The following is a 25,878-nucleotide window of genomic DNA, read 5'->3' on the forward strand; positions in this document are numbered from 1 at the left end:
CCTTTGCCCTTTTCTCTCTCTCTTTGCTTGTCCTTGTGTGTGTGTGTGTGTGTGTGTGTGTGTGTGTGTGTGTGTGTGTGTGTGTGAGAGAGAGAGAGACAGAGAAAAAGAAAGAGACTCTCACACACAGGACTGATGTTAAGGCATTTGATGCTCTGATGTTGCAAACGTTTTGCAGTAAAAATTTCCAAGACGTTCCAATTAGCCAAGTGTCCTTGTGTCCTTAACTGCCGAAACTTGTTGTAGAGAAATAGATTTATTATATTTTTATTTGTGCTATAAAAATCCTAAAATAAGGCTAATAGTGGCAGCCTAAAATGACCTTATTAAAGTTGCTACTGTGGTATTTATGCTCTCCTTATGGTTAAAAAAATATTCACTTCTATTCATATACGCTGAACCATAAAGCACATTTATCTTCTCCTTATTTCCCAGGCCCTGCTTGTAGACTCAGTAAACATTTATTCTGGTGTCGGAACCTTTTTTATAGTCGACCCTAATGATGCAGAGCCGAACTCCAGGAGTTTTAATCAGTAAATAAAGATGAGTATCCATCCCCTTGGAACCTCTCATAGTGTTAGATTAACGATAGCGGAGGGTGAGAGGAAGGGGAGGGGGTGCATTGTCGGGAAAGGGTTCATCTTCCTACTGAATCAAGGGGCATCTTCAGCCCCTGCACTGAAACCGGGTGTCTCTACTGGGACGACTTCTTTATTCTCATGGGCACCAAATGGGCCAGGGTCTCTAATCCCCCCTCCGTCATGGCCCTGATCCTCAACGGGATAGGCGGATGCTGCCCCTACATCATGTATTCAGCTTGGGCCCAGTTTTCTATCACTTGCTGCCCTGATGAGCAGTAGAAGAGTGTGGAGGAAATGGAGAGAGAAGGAGTTGAGATACAAACTGAGAGAGAGGTTTCTGTAAGATGCTCCATGACACACACTCTTGGGAGCTGAACACTGGCGCCCTGCTTCGTGAAACAGGGTGAGCAAATGGAACCTGGGCATCATTCGGTAGTTTTTAAGTAGAGCTCAAGAAATGCCAAGCTCAGATGAGGAGGCCCTCAGGACCTGGCCTCAATTTTGAGTATGTGAGAACATCCTGTGCTGCGAATAAAGCAACCAGCATTGAAAGGGCCAACAGCCATAGAGCCCTAGAGCCACAGAGCCATACACTGCTGTGTGCTGCACGCTACTACTCCTTCTTTCCCCTCCTTCTGCCTATTTGTTAATCTCTTCTTGCACTTGCACCTCCATCCCTATGTTTTTCAGCCAAAACGTATGTCCATCAACTTTTCCAGTTAAGGATTTGCTGCAACTCAGGCCTGAGTCTTACGACAGGGGAGGCGGCAGCAAGGCTTTCCGAGCGCTTTTGTAACGACAGCTGTCGAGACGCTTTCCAGCGAACGCGTAAATTGTCTTTCAGAGTGTCTACAACGCTGTGAAATGTGTTTATCTGGAGTCGGCGGATTGGAATGATCGCACGTTCGGAGCCCGTCTTCTTTTTTTCCACATCCTCATTGCAAGGTGTTAGCCCGCGCCCTGTGTGTGTGTATAAACGGGATCATTTCTGGTGATGCCGTCTCATTAGTCGCTGGGTACGGGTGATTAGAGCAGATGTGCACAGGCTTTTTCTGACAGAGTCCCACCCTTTGCCTTTCTGTAGGGCTCCGGGGGAACAGAGACTTGCTCTTTTCATGTGTTTCCGGAAGCCTCTGAGAACACGTGAAACTGGCACATTTATAAATGAGGGAGCTTGCTCTACTTTCCTCCACACACCCCTTTTACTCAGTCTCACCGTCGCACCGACTTCTCATGTTTCAAAATCACGAGTTCATACTGATACCTTAACATCTGCACCAGCAGGTGGTGCAGCACTTGGACCTGTTATCGTACAATCGAAAGACCAGGGTTTCAGTCCCCACTCCAGCTGTAGTATCCTTGATCAATGTACTTACGCTAATTTACACCACTATAAATTACCCTCTTGTATAACAATAATACTACTACTACTACTAATAATAATCATAATAATAATAATTGCCAGTAGCTTAGTGTACAAACCTTATTATAAGTTGCCTTGGACAAAAGTATTGAGACCCGAACACCATTCTGTGTTTTTGTGCATGCCGTAGAAAAAATATGTCCTGTAACTGTGCGGTGAACTACCCCTCATACACTTCTGTTCCACCCCCAGGCTAACAGCACCCTGCTACACCCACACAAACCCAGATTCAGTCGTACCACAGTACCTGGACACATCACTCGATGCTGACAAGTACATGCTCCCTGACCAAGTGCAAATTTTGCCGTTAATTCTTGATTGTTCTTTATGGCTGGCAGTTAACGGATCGTTTGGGCTGCCCTCCCAGCTTCTCATGACACTCTCGGATGTGCAAATTTCACGCAGCATGTCAATCGCACTGCCATTGTCAGATGTCTCTGTGACAGACTACCTCCTGTCACCCATCTCCGAGTGAGATCTCGGAGGACGAGTGTCAAGCTGATCCACCAAACAAGCGGAGCGTCTTGGCTAAACGGGGAGTTTGGCTCTGCTCTCGCCTCCCAGGAGGTGTTCTGGAGGAGAAATAGAAGAGACTCATTGTCACTGGCAGCAGGAGGGTAAAAGGAGAGCTGCCACACACTAACCCACCAGCAAGGACCCTCCTGTTAGACCTTCTGGGAGCCTGCAGTCCATTGAGTTTGCCATATGGACGTTCATACACCTACCCCTGGTCCACCCAGTTCATACCTGTCACACTTATGCCATCAAGCTCAACAACCACACCTGCCACACCATCAAGCTCATCGGCTGCCCCTGCAAGTCAGAGTGACCGAGCATAAAAGAAGCTGCGCTGACTGGCAGGGTTGCGGAATCTCACTGAGTCCAACGCTTCGCTCGCGAAACCAAACGCAATCCACGTACCTCCTTGTCCTCCCAGTCCCTCTCTGCCCTTTGCCCTTCATCTACTGGTTCCAGTCTTCTCAGTTCTTGATCCCCTGCTTCATCTGCTTGATTCTCGCCTCGCCCTAAGGATAACATCCGCACTTTGAACGACCATTGCGTGTCCCCGGCTGCGATTCTTGCCTGTTCCCTTGTTGACGTCACGTGAATAAACCAACCTGCAACTGGGCCCTCACCCACTCGTCGGTCTCCTGTCCCCGTTCCTGACAATACCTTTCCCAACCATTCTCTCAGAACCCATTTTCCTTAAGACCAGAGCAGAATCAAGCATCCATAACAATGAAAAGATCAACAACCTCTCAGTTAATGCACACTGGTAATCACATGCATTCATGCATTCCAGAATGGTGACAAAAAAAGAAAATTAAATATCTGCATCTTTGTCCACTGCTCTGTCACATATCAACTGGAAATGAATTGCACTGTGTGAGATGCATATGAGATTAGAGGGAAGCTTGGGAAAACGCTTGTTTTGTCTCCTGCATTTAGATATCCATCCATCCATTATCAGTAACTGCTTGTCTAATGCAGGGTTGTGGCAGCCCAGAGTGCATCCCAGAAGCGTAGAGGAAACTCACTCATACATATATCCAAACTGCTCACAGACTGAGCCAGACTTAAAGTGAAGCCCAGGAGCTGTGAGGCACCAGAGCTACCTGCAGCGCCACCCAAAAGTGGACTGAGGACATCTCACCTTAGTTTTGGATATCTGATGAAATGAGATCTTCTAGACCCCCACCCCCATTTAGAGATGCGCACAGCCAAGCTGATCTGATTTGCAGCATCAAAAACTACAATGAAAGGGAAAAGGAAGAGCTGGGGGAGCTTCTTCTTCATCAACATCCGTCCGAAGTTTCTGTGCTCAGCATTTAGGTGTGGGAACATCATTCAACGCTTCCTTCCAAAACTGGGAGACACTTCCCAAAGAGCTCCAGGGTTCTGCTCGTAGACATCCTCAGCCACCGCACCTTTTCGCGCGCGCGATCGCACCGCGTCAGCGTCGGTTCTTCCCCAGCCGAAGGCTCTGCGGCCCTGCCGCGCAGACTTCGTTTCTCTAGCTGCCGTACATCGCCTCCTGATTGAGATTTTATTCTCCTGCAATTCGATTAGTCTCAGTGCATTACGCTTCAACGACTGCAATGTCAACATCTTACTCTATTAAAAAAATAAGATTCTAGTGTGTTCAGTCTGTTTATTGAATTTTAAAGAAGGAATGAAATTTTGGATTATGTGCAGAGCTGGATCTATCTCCACCGCATAACTGTTCCTCATAAACACAGCACAAGCACTTAATAATGCAATTGTCTAACGAAAGTGAGTGTATATGTGTGGATCAGCGATTGTGCGCCATGCTGAAAAAAACAATAAATTCCATGGGGAAAAGTAACTATTATGCTGGGAATTTAACAGCACAGAAATCCCCTTGTGAGGTGCTATTATAAGAACTATTTACTTTAGTTTTTGCTGTTTCTGCACAAACGTTAAGACACGCGACCTTCCGGCTGATTGATCCCACGTTGTTTCCATCAGCAAGACCCATTACTGTTTACTGAATGGAGCCAAAATTATCGAGGATGTGTGAGCAATTTGCTTTTGTATAGAAGCCGGACGGGGAATTTTATTCCTCCTGGGGTTACTGGTGTGTCCGACACAGAGCTGAGGAACGATGGTCACAGAAGAGAGGAGCAAAGCCTGTGTCATTCCAGAATGGTGACCCAGTGATGCTAGAATGGGGCATGTCTTTCAATTAATTTACATTACATTACACTTACTTTGAATTGTAAAAAAATCCTTAGCTGTATAAATTTAAAAACACTTAATATCTAAACGAAGCAGCTTAATAAAGAAGTTAACTTTGTAGTTTATCATGGAGAAAATGATCAGCTGAATGAAAATGAATAAATAATAACTAAAAACATATTTCTCCCAGTGTTCCATATTTGGGATATTTCTCAAAGTACAGTGCAAGGACTCCATGTAGAACATGAACTGGAAACATCCAGTAATCTTGATGTGTATCGTACCTGGTGTCAGTTACTGTAAGTAATAGCATCAAGCGTCTCTCTCTCTCTCTCTCTCTTTCTCTCTCTCTCTGTCTGTTCTCAGCTCAGTCTGAGTGTGTCCACAGTTTACATTGTCAAACTGCACGGTTCCATTGAAATTTAGCGGAGAGCCACTTTCGCTCGCAGCTGCTGCAGGCCCGTTGGCAAAATGAAGTGGGGCGGGGGGGAGACGGGACGAAATGGGGCCAACCGATCGAGCGACTGCCTCTTAACTACAGGACGGGGAGCCTCGCGCCGTCCCTAAATCTCTGCCCCTTGTTAAAAAAAAATATTACAAAAGACTCTTTTTATCACTCATTTGCAAAATGGGAATGCAACAGTGGAATGTGGTAGAATTATGAGGAGCTGTTGGCTGAGGAAGAGCTGGAGATGATGAACCGTGGCGGTTTTCTCAATTAATTTCATGTGTGTTGGAGCCCCGGCCACACTGGTGACAGGAGGGACGACACGGCAGCATGTTGCCACGGTTACTCTGAATTGGCCGAGGCCTGGCGGAAAGGCGGCGGGGTCGGTGCTTGCTGAGACACATGGTCCAGCTGCATATGCATCCTCAATCATCTGAGCAGTGCCAGCCCGTGTTCAGCACCTGGTGCGAGACAGAGACTAATGGCCGTATGCTGGTTGGGATGGCTTTGGGGGTCGAAAATAGCACCGAGGCATGTTGCTGAAACAGATGCAAGGCTCTCAAATCTATCTGTGGTCCAGGTGAATCCAAGCTGCTCTAGTTTGGGTTGGGCTTGGTGGTCTAGATCTGTCTTGGATGATCTCAGTCCATCTTGATTTGACCTAAATTGTTCTGGTCCGTGGAGGGCGTGGTGGCGCAGTGGGTTGGACCGGGTCCTGCTTTCTGGTGGGTCTGGGGTTCGAGTCCCCCTTGGGGTGCCTTGCGATGGACTGGTGTCCCGTCCTGGGTGTGTCCCCTCCCCCTCCGGCCTTACGTCCTGAGTTGCTGGGTAGGCTCCGGTTCTCCGTGACCCCGTATGGGACAAGTGGTTCAGAAAGTGTGTGTGTGTTTGTTTGGGGGTGCGGTGGCGCAGTGGGTTGGACCGCGGTCCTGCTTTCCGGTGGGTCTGGGGTTTGAGTCCTGCTTAGGGTGTCTTGCGATGGACTGGTGTCCCATCCTGGGTGTGTCCCCTCCCCCTCTGGCCTTATGACCTGTGTTACTGGGTAGGCTCTGGTTCTCTGTGACCCTGTATGGGACATGCAGTTCTGAAAGTGTGTGTGTGTGTGTGTGTGTGGTTGGGATGGCTTTGGGGGTTGAAAATAGCACCAAGGCATGTTGCTGAAACAGATGCAAGGTTCTAAAATCTATCTGTGGTCCAGGTGAATCCAAGCTGCTCTAGTTTGGGTTGGGCTTGGTGGTCTAGATCTGTCTTGGATGATCTCAGTCCATCTTGATTTGACCTAAATTTTTCTGGTCTCTGGAGGGTGCGGTGGCACAGTGGGTTTGGCTGAGTCTTGCTCTCTGGCAGGTCTGGGGTTTAAGTCCTGCTTAAGGTGCCTTGTGATGGACTGATGCCCTGGATGTGTCCCCTCCCCCTCCAGCTTTACATCCTGTGTTGCTGGGTTAGGCTCCTGTTTAGGACAAGCAGCTTCAGCAAGTGTGTGTGTGTGTTCTTGGCTGTTTTGGTCTAACTTGATCGGACCTGGTCTTTTTTGGTCTGATTTGGTTTCCCCAGCCTGACCTGGTTTGACTTGTTTCCCTGCATGCAGGTGCTGAACGTGAGCCTGTCCGAGGGAGAGATGGTGACGCTGGAGGACCTGGGAGGCCGGGGCCCCTCGCTATTGGCTAACGAGTCCATTCTGATGAAGGGACTGGTGGTGCGAAGCTGGAGTAACCACGTCACCATCCGCTTCCAGAGCGAGCAGCAGCTCCGGCCCGGCTTCTTCCTGCTGCGCTACCAGGGTAAGGCTGTGCCGCGACACGTTGGTCCCAGGTCTTGGGAACGGCCACTTTGCACACACTTCCCTGAGCTGAGGGACACATTGATCCATTTCATGTCAGCGTGTCTAAGCAGTGAAAGTTTACAGCCCACTGCAGGTTTGTTAGCAATAGGCTCCCATCCAAACTGCATGAAGAAGGGAAATACTTCCCGTCTAATTTAAACAATGTGTGAAATAGCCACACAAAAACACCCAGGGAAAACCCTGAAGGATGGTGGTTCCAAACCCTCCAATAAATCTGTCAATCCTATAAATGATAGAGTTGAAAAGACTACATGGGGGAAGGCAGTGTCCATTGCTCTCAAAATCCACTGATCCTGACATTTCATATTTTCATATAGTTTATTTATACTATATACATATATAATTAATTTCATTACATTAAAATGTAACAATGTACACATGTACTATATGTATGTTCCTGGAAAAAAACGCAGCTCACATTTTTAAAAATGAATTAAATTAAATTTCCAAACTTTGAGAGAGGGACTGAGCCCGGGTCATGTTCTAGTCTTGCTCTGATTGGACGATAGACTGTATAACGCAAGCTGTGATAGGTCTACACCCAAGGCTCTTCTGAAGGCATGTTTTGCAAACACAGCTACATGCCCATATGTAATTTGTGTGTACTGGGTATGTATTTATAGATTTTCAATTGCTTTTAGTGCCTATCTTTGTGTGTTTTATTGGATTTTCATTTTAATTTTGTTTCATTTTTTCATTCATTTTAAAATATATATATATATATATATATATATATATATATATATATACTGTATATTATATATATATATATATATATATATACACTTCTCAGCCGCTGTCCGTTATCCTTGAAATCCATTGTTCCAGTGTCCTCAGTGTCCTTCTGTTGATGGATTGTAATAATAAACTGGACAGAAGCATGTGTATTGTATGCCTTCTTGTTGACCTTTGCTCATACAAATGGGCCAAAACATTGAAGCTGAATGTTGGCCCACCTTGTAAAGGACGTTAATGACCTCAAAGCGCCCCACCTTGCCTCGCGACTTGTGTCCGTGTCCTGTTTGCTGCCTGTCAGCCTGATTTGTTCTCGCCGGTGTGAAAATGACAACCGCTGTCAATTGCAGACGCGGCCACATCACGAACCGCTGTGAGTGCTTAGCGCTGACAGACATTTCACAGAGATGTCAAGAGGCAGCACAAGAAGCCCAGAGAACGCGGGGGTTGTTATTTTCTCTCGCGGCAAAGCTTTCTACACGGCACATGAAAGCAATATGGCTCCGAACAAAGACGAACCCTTTTGTTTCTCTAAGCTAATGAGCCGTGGCGTGTTTGTCGCACAGCTTTGCAATCTTGAACGTCTCCGTTGAATAAGACAGGCTCTCGGACTCTTTGACGCTGTCTAGGTTATGTGGCGGATTATGGCTGTTTTGGGAAGACTTGGGGGATCTTCCATGCCACCTCTAAACACACGGCAGTCATCCTTTGGTGTTTAGGACTTTCCGCTGCCGCCCCAGTCACACCCATTGACCTCTGGCCGACGTGTCATGTTTCTCTCTGCACTTGTGGGTTGGAGATGGCAGCATCGTGGTTAGAGCCGATGCCTTTAGACCTAACATTTGAAGGTTCAGTCCTAGCTCTAGTACTCTTAAGCAAGATACTTAACCTAGAAGTGCTCCAATGAAACTGACCAGCTGTATAAATGGGTAGACAATTGTAAGATGCTTTGGAGAAAAGTGTCAGCTGGATGAGTAAATGCGGACTGTCACAAGCGCAGTTTCCATCTACCTCCAGAGATACTCAGAAAGGTAATAATAAGATCCTCCATATGAGGGTTTTTCTCTCCAGAAGAAGCCTTTCTCTCTTTGTACCCCTCTACACTGAAATCGTATTTGCTGGAGGTAATGCAGTTTGTAAAAATGATTGTAAGACTGGCTCACTTTTATTGACTAAATGCACCTCTGCACTTGGATGTTGTGCAGCACATAACCCTGGTGCCTCAAAGCTTCTGAGATGTTGCTTTGGATCTCAGTTTGAATCCTACGGAGTCGTTTTCATGTCTTCCCCATGGTCACATAGGTTTCTTTGGATGAAATACCCTCCCTACCATATTTTTACAAGTGTTTAGCTCACACCTTTGGCCAAGGTGACTAACAGTGGTAGCCACACTATAGTGAACTTCCTACAGTCAGAGCCATGTAAAACACTCACACAATCAAACACACACACACACACAGGCTAAGGACAATTTAGAGTCACCAGTTCACTTGAAACAAATTTCTTTGGACTGTAGGAGGAAACCCATGCGACTGTGCGGTGATCAAACCCACGTCCAGTTGGCACCAGTTTGACAACCATGTGAGCGTTTGCCACAAATTGACCGAACACGTAGTCACCAAACCTCATGGTTGGGAAAACTGTCCAGATCCCTGTTTGAATCTCACATGGTGTCCCACAGTGTTTCACATGGTATCCTCCAGGTTCACCTCCTCCACAGGTGGCTCAGTGCCTGTACACCTTCCCCTGTTTCAGAACTGCCCGCAAGGGGTCTAATGACCGTGGGCAGGAGCTGAGACCAGGCTAGGCATTATTATTCCTGCCTTTGTCCAGAGTAGTAGGAAGGTCAGCGCCAATGACACTGTTAATCAGGCCCTGCCGTGTGGTGGAGGCGGGGGGCAGCAGAAGGAGAACATCTTTAGCAGAACCCACGGCCCACCCCGCTAATGAATTGGCACCTCGACGCCTCCAACCACACAGTTGCGCACTTGTGCCACCTCCCACGTCCACCAGGAACGGGGGGGGCCGGTGCAGGAACTGCTGGATGTCGAGGGCTCCGAAAGGCGGGCACTTGAAAGATTCAGCGCCCTCAATAATTCAGGGGCTGAAAAAACCGCTTGACAAACCGGCACCACCACCAGGATTTGCCAAAGGTTAAGCGCAAACAAGCGAGGGTGCAGGGACGGAGAGGGCTGGAGGGACGGTGTGGGGGGAGCTACAGTGAAGTCTGGTCTTCGGCAGGAGACTGTCGGAACCGCGAAGGAACTCGCTGCGGGAAAAAATTGATGTGTCTGGATGGGCGCGAGGGAATGCCCTTAAATCGCAGAGCTCACACACAGCTGTGCTCTTTTTAGTGTGGACTGTCCTCTTCAGATCGTGTCAGAAAAGGGTTCGAGGCCCCAGGAACACGGTCTTCAGCAGGAAAGCCTTTTAAAGCAAACCGGGATCAGTTTCACCTGTCAGTCGGCTCGGTCCCCGGCGAGCGGTTGTCTTTGCTCCGGGCCTTGTGGTGGCGATGAAAGGCCCCAGGATTCGCAGCGGTGCCCTCGGAGGCACCCTTAGCCATGTCGGGATTAGCCCACAGGGTGCGAGATCGCCTAGGGAGATTTCGAGTGCCGCCTTTCTACACAAATCCAGAGAGACGTGGCTTCGTGGTGTCATGCTGCTGCGCCTCCTCTGTCTCTCTTTCTCGGCTCTGCAGCTGCTGTCCAACCTCCACTGTCCTGTCTGCCCTGGGCTGTCCAGCATGTTCAGGCACAGAGACGTGCAAATGAAACATCGGCTTATAAACTCGATTTTGTCCAAATGCGCTGTCCTCCAGGGGGGTCTCTGCGTTGGTTTTGTCCATCCAACATCAGAGGTGGGAGAGTTTCTGATTCATGTACTGCAGTGAGACACGTGTGTGTGTGCGTGCGCGCGCGTGTGTGTGTGTGAGAGAGAGAGAGAGAGAGAGAGAGAGAGAGAGAGAGAGAGAGAGAGAGAGAGAGAGAGAGACCAGCTGGCACAAATAATAGAGTCCGCAAAGGAGTGAAAAAAGTTGTAGGCCCAAGAGACATGATTTTTTGTGGAATTTTTGATAATTGGGCAATAATGAAGAAATATTAATTACCCGCACTTTAGATCTCAGCAAAAACCTGCCCGGAAACAAATCGACTTCCTAATTAGGTGGAGTCAAACGAGAGTTAAGGACCCAATAATGAAAAAAATCCGGCGCTCCGTCTGACCGGAGTATACAAATGTCCTGAAAAAAGACTTGCTGTGCCGTTGTGTTCATCCGCTCGTGAGCCTCTGGCTGTCGACTCGGTAAGACAAACTCAGCATTTCCGCAGCAAACCATCAGATGGAATTCTAGATCGGGCCAAAAGTGGACTCATAAAGCGCACGGAAAGTGGAACGGCGTAGGGCCTCCTCCACGGTACTCCTTTGCTTTTTCTCCTTGTCATCGCCATCCTGCCGAGAATCACTGTTGCCTAGGTGCTGTCAGAGTATGGTAAATACAGAGAGCTGTGTCTGCCTTGGATATGGCAGCACTGCAGTGCAGGGGGTATCAAAGTGTCTCAGTGGTGCAGCTGGACATAGATTTGAAACCCATTCAGTCAGTGTGAAATTCGAACTTTTTCTTTGGCTGCCCTGGTTTCCTCCCACAATCCAAAGAAACATGTTTCAGGTGAATAGGTGACTCTGAATTGCTCTTTTGGCAGCAGGTGGTGCAGTGTTCAGTGCTGCCACCTTTGGACTCTGCGTTTTTGGTTTGAGTCCTACTACGTTTGGGCAAAGTACTTATTCTGAAATGACAGACTCAAAATGGGTAAATTAGCATAAGCTGCTTTGGAGAAAAGTGCTTCATAAATGTGCGTTACATAGTTTTGTTGTGTAAATGGGTGAATGAATGTAGGGAGTCTTGTGCTGCGTGTCCAGCACTATTATTCGCAAAGGCATCAGCTAAATACTTATTATTATTTTTATTATTATTATTATTGGAGGGAGCGGGATGGCGCAGCGGACTTGGCCCGGGCTTGCAGTGTGGTAGGTCTGGGGATTGAGTCCTGCTTGGGGTGCCTTGTGGCAGACTGGCGTCCTGTCCAGGGTGTGTCATCTCCCCCTCCAGGCCTGCACCCTGCATTGCTGGGTTAGGTTCCGGTTCGCCGTGGCCCTGCTTGAGACAAGCAGTTATAGACATTGTGTGTATTATTATTATTATTATTATTATTATTATTATTATTATCATCACACATAAACACTGTCTGAAGCCACTTGTCCCAAGCGGGGTTGCAACGAGCCGGAGCCTAACCCGGCAACACAGGGCGCAAGGCTGGAGGGGGAGGGGACACACCCAGGACGGGACGCCAGTCCGTCACAAGGCACCTCAAGTAGGACTGGAACCCCAGACCCACCAGAGAGCAGGCAATAATAATAATAATAATACTACTAATAATAATAATAATCTCTACTTAAGAGCACAGGCCAGGATATTGTTTTGTGGATGAGCAACATGCAGCTCCCATATTTTCTGCTCTGTCATATTTATTGCTTTCCATATGACCTTCTCACATCTTTCATTACCTGGCGATCCATCAGTAGAGCTCACAAGAGCTGAATGGGCCTCGAACCGGGCTGGAAAGAAGAACAATAGAGTGGTTTTTTTTCTTTTTTTCCATGAACTCCAAGTGACCGTTTTTATGATCGATCTACAGACATTAAAGCCGCCACAAAGGTCCATCAGGAATAAAAACTGTGTTTTGAATTAATGAGTAATTTAGTTATATGGACTGAAATGTCCATCAGCGTCTCATTATTTTGACTAAGCGTGACACATCAACACTCCAGGGAGACTTTAGGCGTATTTTGTTTTGCTTCCCGATCTGCCAATTCAAATTAGGCTGATTTCACGCTGCGGCTGAGATTTGTGAAGGGCGTGACATCGGGACATTTACTTTTAATCAGCTCCCGCCTATGGTCCTGGCGCCGCGAGAGGACGGGTTTTGGTTCGTGTTAAGATAAGAGCAGGGATGTTTTAATTTGTGCTTCTTTGCGCAGCAGGATCACCTTGTCTGGAATAATGGTGTGTGAAAAATTTGATCAGACAAGCATCGAAAGACAGGCAGGACTCTTCGAGATGGGCACCGTGGGAGAGCGAGTCGGGTTATTGATATGTGCTGATCGCTTGCTCTGGCGATGATGAAAAGATTACAGAGCGACGGGCTTGAGCAGCTGGAGGGCTGTGATCAGGGCCCGCTGGACCATCAGTCAGGAGTCTTTGTTTCTGGAGCCGGATCACAGCGAGGGAAACACACCTGGACTGGTTCTGTGTGTGTGTGTGTTTGAATACCAGGGAGAGAGAGTTTCCATTTCCCCAGCTCTCGAATGTGTGTTCATGTGTGTGAGTGAACAGGGTGGAGAAATTTGCATTTGCAAAGGCTCCGAAATTAGCCGCCACATCACTTTCTCTCCTCTTCTCGCTAGTCTTTGCGGTTAAAAAGAACTGTACGGAGGAGAAGGATGAGAACGAGGAGGAGGAGGAGGAGGAGGAGGAAGACACACACACACACACACACACACACACACTCTCCCATACACCACCTCATGCTGATCAGCAATGCACTCTGGTCACCGATCCATCCACTCGGAAACCAAAGGAACACACCAGCCTCTTGGACCGGGGTAATGACCGGGTCGCTGCACCGCAAGATGAAAGGCAGTTGAAGCGCGAGGACTTCGGGCGCCCTGACATTTCTCTTCCATGCTTTGCTGTGAAGAAACATCGACCCTAGGCATGGGCGCTGACCTCCTGGGGACATTAATGGTTATGGTCTATTCCCTCAAAGCCCCTGTGGTGCTAACAACATGTCCCTCACCCTCTCTCTCCATCTGTCTCTTTCTCTCGGGAGGCCATGGGGATTACAGTGAAGCATCCTTCAGTGAACAACTGTTAGAGGTGCCCAGCTTTTTAAGAGCAAGTAATGACACAGAGATGTCGTCATCTATCAGAGAGACAGATTTGTTCGCTGGACGTACGGAGAGAGAGCTCAATTAAACGGAGAATGAATGAATACAAACTGGGACCGGAGCTACTTGTGCGTTTGAGAACTGATTAAAAGTACTTGAAGCAACAACTCACCCCAAAAGTTATTTATAACTTGTCTGTCCCTGATAAGTTGACCACTTCCGCATGCTGTTAACCCGCGGAGATACCGATTTGGCAGCCATGGTGGTTTGCGCCCTCTGGTGGTGGCGCTCTGGCACCGCAAGCTACTTAAACCTTTCGGTGCATCTTAAGGCCGGTCCTCCGGTGGTGCCGGGCAAGGAGGGACGATTGTGACAGGGGTGTGAACGGGTTTGGGGGAGGGGCACGTGGCAGTCCACTTGACAGAGACGAGTGCCTGCTCCCGCTGGGTCCGGTGCCTGTCATTCACTGTGACGCCTCTGTCCTGACAGGCACATCTGTTTGTGTCACCTCGCGTCTCCGGGCTCTGCTGGAGGCCTCTCTGGATAGCGTCTCGCAGGCTTCATCGGGCGGTTTATTTATTAATCCTCCGCCTCCTCTCCGAGTCCCTTAAAGGCTGCTGCAAAGAGGCCAAATTAGAGATGGAGATGTTGAGATAGAGCCCTAACCCCCTGCCCCCCCACTACACACACACACACACACACCTTGAAGATAAAGACCCTTTGAAAGACATTCAGCTCCTCCCTCCTCCAGCTGCGCGTCCACATTACCGTCACATATGTCTATCTCCAAGTCCCTCAACTAAACGATACACATCACTAAGTGAAGCCTACCCATAATGCTCCTCTTTCACTCGGCACTAATTATATGCATATTTCGTGCGTGGGTGTGGACGGCCAACTCAGCTGACAGCGTAGTAGTGAAAAAAAAGGGAGAATTAAAGTGCAGACCATGAATAATGTGTTGGCTTGTTACTCCACACACAGTTTCACTGGTATCCCCCACCAAACATTCCCCACCCTGGGCCAGACAGCTTTGATCACCAAAAGCTACAGACTATGGATGGCGTGGCATACCCACCCATAATTCCCTTTGAGACTCAGTGCAAGTGGAGTCATGCTCTCAGACAATGTCATTTCTGCTCTCAGTCCAGTCCCCAACTCCAAGCTCCCGCCATTAACCAGAAGGATCCGGAACCACATCATCTAAGGACCTGCGAAGGAAAAGAGTGAGTGAGTGGTGACTTGATTTCACTAAGGGTTTCCACCCATACTAAAAATACCATTATAGTTCTCCCCACTGGCAAAGTGTGCCCTTGTCCAGATAATAACCGTTCCGTCCCTTTTCAGGTTAAATAATCGGAATTATCTAAGAAAACCGCCGTAGCAGTCATCTCAGCTCCGCTTTCCCTGTAACCCACCAAATGTCTCCAGACACAAAGTCCCACAGGTCATTCTTCCGCATGAGGGCGATGTGCATTTTTTTAGGAAGAAATTCATTAAGCAAACATGTTGCGACACGATGGGGCCTCTCCTTTTGTACTTATTTATTTTACATGATCTCCGCGCTTCGCACTTTAATTCATCCAGAGCGACTCACAGGCTCGCCGTCCTCCGCAGTCTCCCGTCTACGCTGCTGCAGGTTAGGTGCAGCCCCAGCAGTGTTCCTGCGCTCACCGCTAAATCAATAAAGATTAAAAAGAGATTTGGAAAAAAAAAAGAGAACGGGTTGAGGTGGGATAGCAATGGTTCTTCAATTAAAGACGTAACGAATGACTCCAGGTACAAAGCAAATCTATAAATGCACTGATTACCCAAAGGATTCGGTCATAAATAGCTGGACGTGATGCACATGCTTCCTTGCCTCCCCCGTAAACTGAGGGGGGTGGGGGTGCCAATCTGGAGGATAATGGGAATATGAAGAGCATTAGCTCTATTTATTTTTGCTTAGACCCCACAGGAAGCTGCTACTTTGAGATCCAGTCGGCACCACCGCTCAGCGCCCAGCTCAGTCTCCGGGGCCAGTTCCTCCCTCTGGTATCCCACTAGCCTCCTTGGCCCCGCCCCCTTCTCAGTTCCCACCAATTTCCACAGAGCCCTCAGGGCCGACAGATTAATACCCTTAACCTTCCTGCAAAAGATGAGCCTTCTGAAATGGCGCCAGCTGCTATAAATAAACCTGCCATTTTTGCCGCCACCTGCACGTGGCCGGAGGGCCTGTACCTGCACCTGTACCCCAGAGCAGAGTGGTCACGCTAGCTTTCACAACGGTTGCGTTCAACGCAGGGGGTGCGGTAGGCCAAGGGATTCTCCAACAGCTAAAGGCGTCAAGGTCACAGTCACCTGGGATGGAATCAGGGTTTTGTCCTCGAGACACAGGGATGGTGCAGAGAGGACGGGGTTGTGTGGTGTCAGAAGAAGGGCGCTACCTTGCGGCTACCAGGAGACCCACATGGGACACTATCAGCCAGGCCATGGTGACGGTCCTGGAGGCAATCTCTTTCTTTCATAGTCTTTTAGATGGCGCATGTCTTATAAATTCCACATAGAAATTTTTAAATAATGATTGAGTATTATTTATTCATCCACCCGAAACTTGAATGGGGGTGTGGGGCGCGGCAGGCTCTGCCGGTGCCCGCTGTGTAGCGGGTCTGGCGTTCGAGCCCTGCTTGGGGTGCCTTGCGACGGACTGGCATCCTGTCCTGGGTGGGTCCCCTGCACCCTGTGTTGCTGGGTAGGATCCAGCTCACCGCGACCCCACCTGGGACAGGCGGTTGTAGACATTGATTGGTTGGTCACCAGAAACTTTTCTCCAAAAAAACTTACAGTAGTAAGTCTGCACACTGAATCACTTATTTTCTTATTTATACAGCAGGGTAATTTTTACTGTATTGAATCAGGATAAGTACCCTGATCAAGGGTACTGCAACAGGAACGTAGGTTTGAATCCAGGACCTTCACCTTCTGGGCCAAGGTTCTAATGAAATTTTTATAAGTCCTCATTGAAGCTGAGGCACAAATACACTTTGAAGAAGTCATAATAATATTTTATGGACTGAAGACTGTCAGTTTTCTATGATTTTCAGCACTGGTGTGTTCGTGTGAACGGGCGTTTCATGCTTGAACTTTCTCTGGTCCTACTTAATGCACACACACACACACACACACACACACACACACGCACACACACACACACACACACGCTCGCTCGCTCGCCCAGGGAGTAATAAAAGCAGGCGGCAGCTCAATATTTCAGTCCCTATCTCCTTGAGCACATGTACCATTTCAAAGTTCAGAGTACACTCCCCTTAATTACAGTGCAGCAGTGCTTTGTGCAGATTGATCCATTGCTCGGCAAAATCCATTTGATTTTAAATACCATCGCTCGCTTACAAAGCCCGAGCTATTATGCCAGCAGAACAGTTTATGTCTGAAGCTAAATATTTGTGTCCTCTGCCAAGCTCCTTAGACACAATGGGAGTAGCTGGGTATAATTTATCTTATGATGCAGGCATATATCTGTTTGTACTGAAAGTGCTTGAGGAAAGAGAGCGAGTAGGAATGGAGTGGGGCATTCTGGGAGATGGCGGGAGAGATGTTTTTAGTGTGTGAAATGGTGAAATGTCAAGCGTGTGACGGGGTGCAAGATGTCGAGATGCCTCTGACGGGTCTCCTTGATGCTTCCTAAAGGTCTGACAGTGTTGGTGTGATGTAATTGCTGGTAGCACAGTGGTTAGAGTTACTGTCTTTAGATCCAAAGGTTATACATTTGATCCTCATCCTTAGCAGTACCCTTGAGCAAAGTACTTACCCTAAATTGCTCCATTCGAAACTACCCAAATGTGTAAATAACTTTAAGCTCTGAATTTATTCCTAACAATGTAAGGTGTTTTGGAAGAAAGTGTCAGCAAAACGAATAAATCATTTGATGTCTCCTTGTCCTTGGAAGGAGTTGGAGCTGGGTTTCAGGAGCCCATGGAATGACCTGATTGGGAGGGGGGGTCTGGGAACACCGGTAAGGAGGACCAATGGACCTCCATAACTGGCAAGGATATCATTCAGGGCTGATCAAACATATTTTCTTGCTGTGATAAATTAACAAGCAGTTTTCATGTTCTTCCCATGTTCTGTGGGTTTGCTTCAGATGCTCCGGTTTCCTCCCACAGTCAAAAGACATGTGTTACAGGAGGATTGGTGGCTCTAAATTGCTCTTTGTGTGTATGAATGAATGAGTGTGTGTGATTGCCCTGTGATAGACTGGTGTTCCATCCAGGGTGTATCCTGCCTCCTGTGCTGTGCTTCCAGGATAAACTGGACCACCACAACCCTGCATTAACCATGCAGTTATCACTAATGAAGAAATGAATAACGATGAACGAATGATACTGTGATCATGGTGTGAACACAGATCTAAGCGCATCTTTATACAGCTTCTTAAAACTGAAGGTCATTACAACAAGTGATCAAACATATTTTTGTTGCTTTGCTAAATAAACAAGCATGAAGTATAATCCCATGATCATATTTTTTGATGTGTCACATTCATACCTGTATTTTCTGCATTACACAAGCCACAAGTTATATGTTCACACAGGAGTGGCCGCTTGGGCTTTCCTCCGATGTGCACTAGGTGAGACGGGACGAATGAGGTTTTTTTGATGTAAGCAGGATTCGAGCACCATAACGATAAACGCGGGAACAATGTGGAATCTGACAGCAGAGCAAAGATGCTCTTGTGTTCACAGCGCAGCAGTTCTGGGCCACAGAGCACTTTCGGGAATCACTGTGTATTTATCAAATGGGAGGTTTTGATATAAAAGGTACTTCTTAACATATATAGCATGAACTTATAATAAATTGGCTGGAGAAAGTTCTGTGGTTAATTTAATAAACTGTGTCAGCAGGTAAAATATTGTCCTTCCCGAGTCCTATTCCACTAGGGATACTGTTAAAAAACTGGGGATATTCAAATTAATCTTCTTCTGTTTACTTAGTACTTGTGAAACCCCCTTGCTAGGATTATGCTTAAGGTTATGGAACAAAATTTTCAATTTATAGCAAACTTTCCTTGGGTTCACAGAGAGACAGAGTGGTGCTGGTTGGTTGTTTGCACTTTTTTCTGTTTTCATTTAATACTGTTAATTAAAGTGTAATAAGTGTGGGCAAATTAACTTCCAAGAAATGAATGATCCTATTAATTTTTCTCCTTTTGTCAGGTAACACAAGTCACAGTGCCCTCAGTCTGGTTAATAGTTATCCATCTATCATTAGAATATGAATTATTAAACTGCTATTGGGAAGTAATGACTTAAACAAGATCTCTATCTTATTAACACAGGAGAAATGACTTCACTGATTTCTACTTAATTAACACACGGCCGGATCAGTTTTAATGGAAAAGAAATGGTACGGAATAGGAATGATGCAAATGTAATTATGCGCAAGGTGTTTAGGTGAGGAGGTGTGACATAAGCCAAGCTTGAATTGACAGCAAATCTCATGTTGTGTTAGAAAAAATGTTTCATGCATCGAATGTAGCACATCTCAGGTCTGATTTAAGGTTTTTATTCATTACGCATTCAATAAATGACACTCCACAGGACTATGCAATAATCTTGGTGGAAAATCTGAATGGGCCACATGCTGGACGTTGTAATGTATCTTTTGTATTGTCTTCTTGTCTCCCATTTAGAGTGTGTGTCATCTGGGAAAATGTATAATTTATTAACTTATCTATTTATTCATCTATCAATTCGTTCTTTTTGCTTATCGTTTTCTTATTTTCTCGGTTCGTATTCTTATTTATTAATTTTCTTTTTTGTAACATCTCTGTATGTTGCCCTGTTCTGTAATATGTCATTGTCCTGAAGGGTAGGGCTGCTTCAATTCAAAACAAATTTCAGAGAGATCTGACAATAAAGCTCGATTGTATTGTGTCGCACCATTTCATTTGAGCTGCAGCACATCAGCCGTCTAGGTCATTCCTTTGGCAAGGCTCCTTTTATTTCAAACCAGTTGGCCAGTCTCCGGAAATTTCCTCCGTGTGATTGTTATAAATTAGCTCCCCCTATAAATTAGCTCCTGTTATATATAAACACGACGACAGTCCTTTTTAGCTCCCCTCCTTTGTGCTGTCAAATCTGCGCTCGGCCTGTTTGGAAATGGGACAAATAGTATTCATTAACTGGGGTTGGTGAATTGATCGATTACCTCATTTGCATTGGCAAAATTAATTTTGAGGTTTGGCGCTAGTGAAATCAGTTTCGCGGTATCCATTAAAGGGACAGTGTGAAGGATATGTCTATGTCTTTAATGAAGCAAAATATCGATATAACAGCCATTTCAATTTTTTACTTGTCAGCGCAAGCTGGAAATCGAAGTGAAAGTGGATGCCTGCTTGCGTCCTTGGGAAGACCACAGGCTTCTCTGAAACCTTCATCTGATAAAGCTGTTTATTAACATCTAATTATTTGTAACAGTCTGTGCTGCAAAAAGAAGGAGAAATTTTACAGTCTGACTTAAAATACTGTCTGCATTTGCACTTTTTGGGAATTTATTAATTCAATTCTTGGCAGTTAGGTTAGATCCCTCAGAGGAATGTCTCAAGGGTGGGTTAAGCACATAAAACGTATTTGAAAAGCTTTAGCAGGGAGGTGAATTTATTGTGGACCACTTAATGTCATATTAGACCTCCCTTATGCTGTATATTTCATTTTTTTCTTAATTTTATTACAGATTAATCCATTAAATTCATACCAATATAGTGTATGTCTCCCAAATGTGCAGCCTATAGAGCAGAGGTGTCCAACCTTTTTTGGCCAAGGGCCATAATCATTACTGAGAACTGGTTTGAGGGCACCATGTATAAAAATCACAGTAGGTGACATATAGGAACATCTAAACTGAAAAAAGAATTAAATTTTTTAGTATACTTTATTTAGGTGCAGTGTGTGTTTAAGTGTGTGCCTGATTATGTATCATGCAATTCACACACACACACACACACACACACACGTAGGTTGAAGCAGTTTTTTTCCCAAGCGGGGGAAAAAAATGAACTGGAGGTGAACCCGGCAACACAGAGAATAAGGCTGGAGGGGGAGAGGACACACCCAGGACGGGACGCCAGTCCGTCGCAAGGCACCCCAAGCTGGACTTAAACCCCAGACCCGCTAGAAAGCAGGACCCGGCCAAACCCGCTGCACCACCGCGACCCTCTAATGCAATTCAATAAAACTTATAGTATTTATGTTAAGTATAGGAGAGTGAGTAAAGGAACAGCTGGTAGTATAGCGGTTAGGGCTGTTGCCCTTGGACCTGAAAGTTGTAGGTTAAAATCTCCAGCTGTAGTACCGTTGAAGAAGGTACTTAATGTAAAATTACGTAGCTGTGTATATGGGTAAAAAATTGTGAAGTTGCTTGACATTTTAAGTCATCTTGGAGAAAAGTGTGGGATAAATGTATAGTATATAGAGTACATATCCATAATCTTACTGTCCTTGTAACTACATAAAGCTGTAATACCTATTCCTGGCAGCAGGGGGTGCTACCTCTGACATTAGAGCGTGGCTTTGTTTGAGCCAAGCAACTTATCTGGTGTGTAATTTCGGCATTCCTCAGCTCTTGTCGCACAGGGGAGGTTAATGCGGCAACAGCGTGAAATCCGATCCCAAATTGAACGCGATTCCCCATACGGCTGCGTCCCCTCCGCGTGAGCCCCGTCACACACGATTATTTCCAACGAGCCCTGATGAGCCGGCCGCAAATGAATCCCCTCTGCGTTTTGTAATTAACGCGCATGCAAAAGGGGGGGAAGGGGTGGGGTGTGTTTTTCATCAGACCACGTTACAGTGCGAACTTTCGATAGGTGATTCATCCCCGCTTGGCGAGAGGGGGCCTTCGTGCGACTCGGCTCTAAGGAGGCCGCCCCTCCGTGTCATTCTGATCTGCAGAGCGTTGTCACCCCCACAGTCTCTTTACTCTGAAGCTGCAGGGCAAGACCCAACACATCAGTTCTTGCTAAAAGGGCCCCTGTGAACCAGACAGCTTGGGGTGGTTAAGCTGCTTCCATGGGTCTGGTCGCCGTACACTCTAATTTACAGTACCTGGGAGTCCTGCTCTCTCCTTCACCAGTGAAACATAACCCTTAAACAAAGATCAATAACACTGTCCTTGGGAGAAGGAAAATTAAACGGAGGCAACTTTACTGCTTCGGCGATGTGATGTATTGATATTTATATGGTTGGGTTAAACACTCAATTGAAATGGTCAACTGCTCAATAAATGCTGTTAAGGAAAACAGCCACGGAGCGCCGGCGTCACCTTTAACGAAGACCTCCTGGGCTCGACAAGGGGCTCCACGGCGGGCGCCATGCGGAATGAGCAACCGATGGCCACCGCCCGTCCAGACTATCGATCGAGAATGGTAGAGAAATGGAGTTGGACGACTGCTTTCTGCTGGTCATCTGTTCCTGCCACTGTGCTGAGGACTTCACGTCCTACCATCGTGGACATGCCGAGTGGGACAGAACCAGCAACCGGGCACAGAGGTTATTTCGTGTAAAAGCAGAGTAAGGCGTCTACACGAGAGGATGAGCGTAACAATCTAAGATTTATTTAACGAGTGCTTTTCTCCAAAGTGACTTACAGTATTATGCTACTTAGTATAATTTATACATTTATAAAACAGGGTGATTTTTACTGGAGAAATTCAGAGTAAGTACCTTGATCAAGGGCACTACAGCAAGAGGGGATTTGAAATCCGGGTCCTTTAAGCGCAAGGCAGCAGTTCAGACTGCTATAAAACCAGATGCCCCACAGAAGAAGTCATACAGAAGGTCAGACAGGTCAGACAGGTCAGACAGGTCAGACAGGTCAGAGGTCATGTGCCATGTATGTTGTCTTCCATGCTCCCCACAGCAGTCCACTTTCTCGATAATGATACTGAAGAAGCGTCTCCCATGGGTTGTAGCCACTGACGCCCTTTTTATTCTGCTTGATTCACAGCAAAAAAAGCCTGTAAATGGTTTTTCCCACAAACCCCTCGCTTGACTCTGGGAAACCATCTTGACACCCTGCTGAGCTGATAAGATGCACGCCGCCCCGGCCCCGCTCCTTGAATCTCGCCGAGCCGTCAAGGGGGCACATAATGGAGGACATTAACCGAGCATCTGCTGCCTACAGCCCGGCCGCCAGCTAATCTCCTCGGCTCCGGCCGCATTACTTGCGACACCAAAACAATTGCGCTTTATGGCCTATTAAGCGGCACGGCTGCAGCGGAATGGCGAGCAGCATGTGTCCCCTGATTTAACGCCCCAAGGATCGGCCCCAGCACCCCTCGGTATTAGTCTAATTGAAATGGAAACTGCATGGTAATAATGCTGTAACAACAATGCTGCTCAGCTGCCTGAACCCTGCTGCGACGATATGCCAGCAATAAACCATAAATGAAATGAATGGCTTTGGGAATGCAGGAGCACCAGCCCGCTGGCTCATTGACTCCATGAGGGAGCACTTCCCTCTCGGTCGGGAAGTTAGACAAGCGGGCCTCCCCTGTACCTCGGGCCTCCTTCTTCCAGGCCCCCAACCAAACCCCCCCCGGGGGGCAGTGAACCTGCAGTGAAAGCTGGACGGAGAATCAATACTAGCACACAGATCGCATTGACAAGTGTCCAGGTTTTTGGAACAATCCCCATGGAGCTCTTAGTTGTAACCACCCAACAACTCGCTGCACGCAATATGAACAATGGGTGGTATCATGGTGATGCAGCGGGTAGCACTGGTGCCTCAAAGGGCCCTGGAGGTGGGATCTGGCATCGGTTCGATTTGTTCTCCACATGTGTGGCGTTAACATGTTCACCCTACATTTGCATGAATTTCTTCCAGGTGCTCTGGATTCCCCCCAGTCCAAAGATATGTATTTCAGTTGAATGGGTTACTCTAAATTACCTGTTCCGTATGTTTGAGTGAGTGAGTGAGTGAGTGAGTGAGTGAGTGAGTGAGTGAGTGAGTGAGTGAGCTGCTGTTTAAGTCAAACTACAAATTGATAAATGACTGCAGAGAGTTTAGTGCCTCTCCAGTTGATCCAGAATGCGATGGCACAAGATATGTGTGACCTGCCAAAACATTCCCCTCTATCTCCCCTCCTTGTCTCTCTCCATTGGCTGCCTATACCTGCCCATGTCAAGTTCAAGACTCTGATTACGGTTACAAGACAATCTAAGGATCAGTACCCCGGTACCTACAGACACTGATCATTCTCTAGATCCCAGTGCTGCACTCCTCCACCTCTGGCCTGTTGGTGGTCCCACTCACTAGAGGTCCAAAACTGAAAGTCCAGAAGTTCTGAGTTTTGGCTCCAGTGCAGCGTAACAAACTCCCTATGTTCCTCAGAGCTACTGAATCCCTTTCAACATTCAAGAAGGGTCTGAAAATGTATCTCTTCAGATCCGCCTTTCCCCTGATCTCCTTTCTGCTCCATAAACTTGAGTCACGGCATCTGTTAAAATCACCTCTGTATTTCCTATCAATTCTACATGCCACTACTTATGTGATATACACCGGCAGAGCCGGTGCTACTGGACGAGCTGACTGCTTCGACAGTCGCATGTCTGCCTATAGCTCTTCATGTTGTAAAATGCACTGTTGTTTACTCTGAGTTTTATGTCACTTTGGAGAAAAGCATCTTCTAAATTAATAATTGTAAGGTGAGAAAATTGAGGTGGAAAAACACAAAAACTTTCATTTCCTCTGGCTTGGTTTGCCACAGTCCACAGCAACCCCACAGGGGTGGCAACCAACCTGAAATGAATCTGTCGTGGGGGCACCAGATAATTTCCTCGTCCCTTGGTAAAGGAAAACTCAAATTCAGCCATCGCTGGCAGAATCCATGACAGTTGTTTAAAAACAAACATGGGAAATGATTTCATGATACTGTGAAAAATACACACTGCGAGGAAAACGTTATTGTCCTCAAGCTGTTTGTCTTTTCAAAAAAGAAATTGTATTAACACAAGTTGTGACACTGTGATGAATAACTGCTGCCTTTAACCATTATAGCACCTTGTGCTAATGAAAGCAGAGCCCTGCTGATGGATGATGGGTACGAGGCGTTGTAATTTATTGTCAAAGTTGTCGCACGTTCGTGTTGATCCCGCCTGGCTGAATAATGAACACGGTGATAGATTTACGGTTATTAGATCAAAGAATATGGGTTTAATTAAGGTAGTTATAGGGATACAGATTGATCCATCATCAAAGGTCGTGGTTCTTTCTTACATCTTTTTACATTTGTGTGCACCCATGTGGTCCAGCTGCAGTGGGACCACCCTGCTGGAGTCTAGGACTGAACTTCATGAGCAAATATTAAAGCTAAAAAAGGGAATAAATATTTCAGATGAGATTCCTGAAAATACCCAGGTCACCGTTGGGATTGAAATTCCAACTTTTCCTCCATTGATAGCAACTGTGAAACAATCACACACGTTTCGCTCTCTGAAGTGCTCTTTGAGGGCTGGATCCGCACGAAAATTCCTGAGCTCTTGTATTGCAGCTCCTGCCGGTAGTCTATTGGCTTCTGTGGCATCGTTTACTCGAATGCCTCCAGTTGGGACACCAGGTGGCATAGCAGTTGGAGTCATGATCTTTGGACTTGAAGAACCTAGGCTTCAATCCTACCACCTGCTGTAGTAACCCTTGAGGAGGGCACTTGCCCTAGACTTGTTGCGATAAAAATTATCCAGCTGCGTAAACGGGTCATTGTAAGTTGTTTTGGAGTAAAAAGTCAGCTAAAGCCACTTTTCAGAAGCGGTGGGGTGGGACTGAAGGGAGCAGTGCGTGCCGTAGTGGTTGGAGCCACTGTCTTGCAATCTGACGATCCTGGGTTCAAAGCAGTGCTCCTGTTGTAGTACCCTTGATGAAGGTACGCAACCTGAATTGAAACAGTAAGAGAACCCTACTGTGCAAAAGAGTAAATCTCTGCATGTCACTTAGAATTCAAACCGAGTGTTGTGAGTGGCCTTGGATAAAGGTGTCACCTAAAGGTTAACGGTGACGAAAGCAGCGGCAACGACCGCTTGAACTAACAAGGCGGGAATGAAATGGGTGAAGTGAGAGCTTCTTTGTCACTGTGTTGCTGGGAAATTGACCTGTGCATGTGTCACTAGTGGGACTCATCATCGTAAGGCTCTTCATGCTGGTCTCCCAA

The 25,878-nt window shown here is 46.8% G+C and overlaps 1 protein-coding gene across 5 annotated transcripts in view; it reads left to right on the plus strand.

Annotated features, from left to right (window-relative positions):
* Positions 1 to 25,878, plus strand: part of sez6b (seizure related 6 homolog b) — a 170,157-nt gene that overhangs the window by 111,940 nt on the left and 32,339 nt on the right. For all 5 annotated transcript variants that reach the window (XR_001965994.2, XM_018748770.2, XM_018748771.2 and 2 more), the window contains exon 4: positions 6,741 to 6,933. Coding sequence is in view for 4 of the 5 variants with exons in the window: in XM_018748770.2 (XP_018604286.2) it covers positions 6,741 to 6,933 (193 nt within the window). In the remaining variant the exon portion in view is untranslated. The remainder of the gene's footprint in view (positions 1 to 6,740; positions 6,934 to 25,878) is intronic.

The sequence above is a fragment of the Scleropages formosus genome, chromosome 10 (assembly GCF_900964775.1).
Source record: "Scleropages formosus chromosome 10, fSclFor1.1, whole genome shotgun sequence".
Lineage (NCBI taxonomy): Eukaryota > Metazoa > Chordata > Actinopteri > Osteoglossiformes > Osteoglossidae > Scleropages > Scleropages formosus.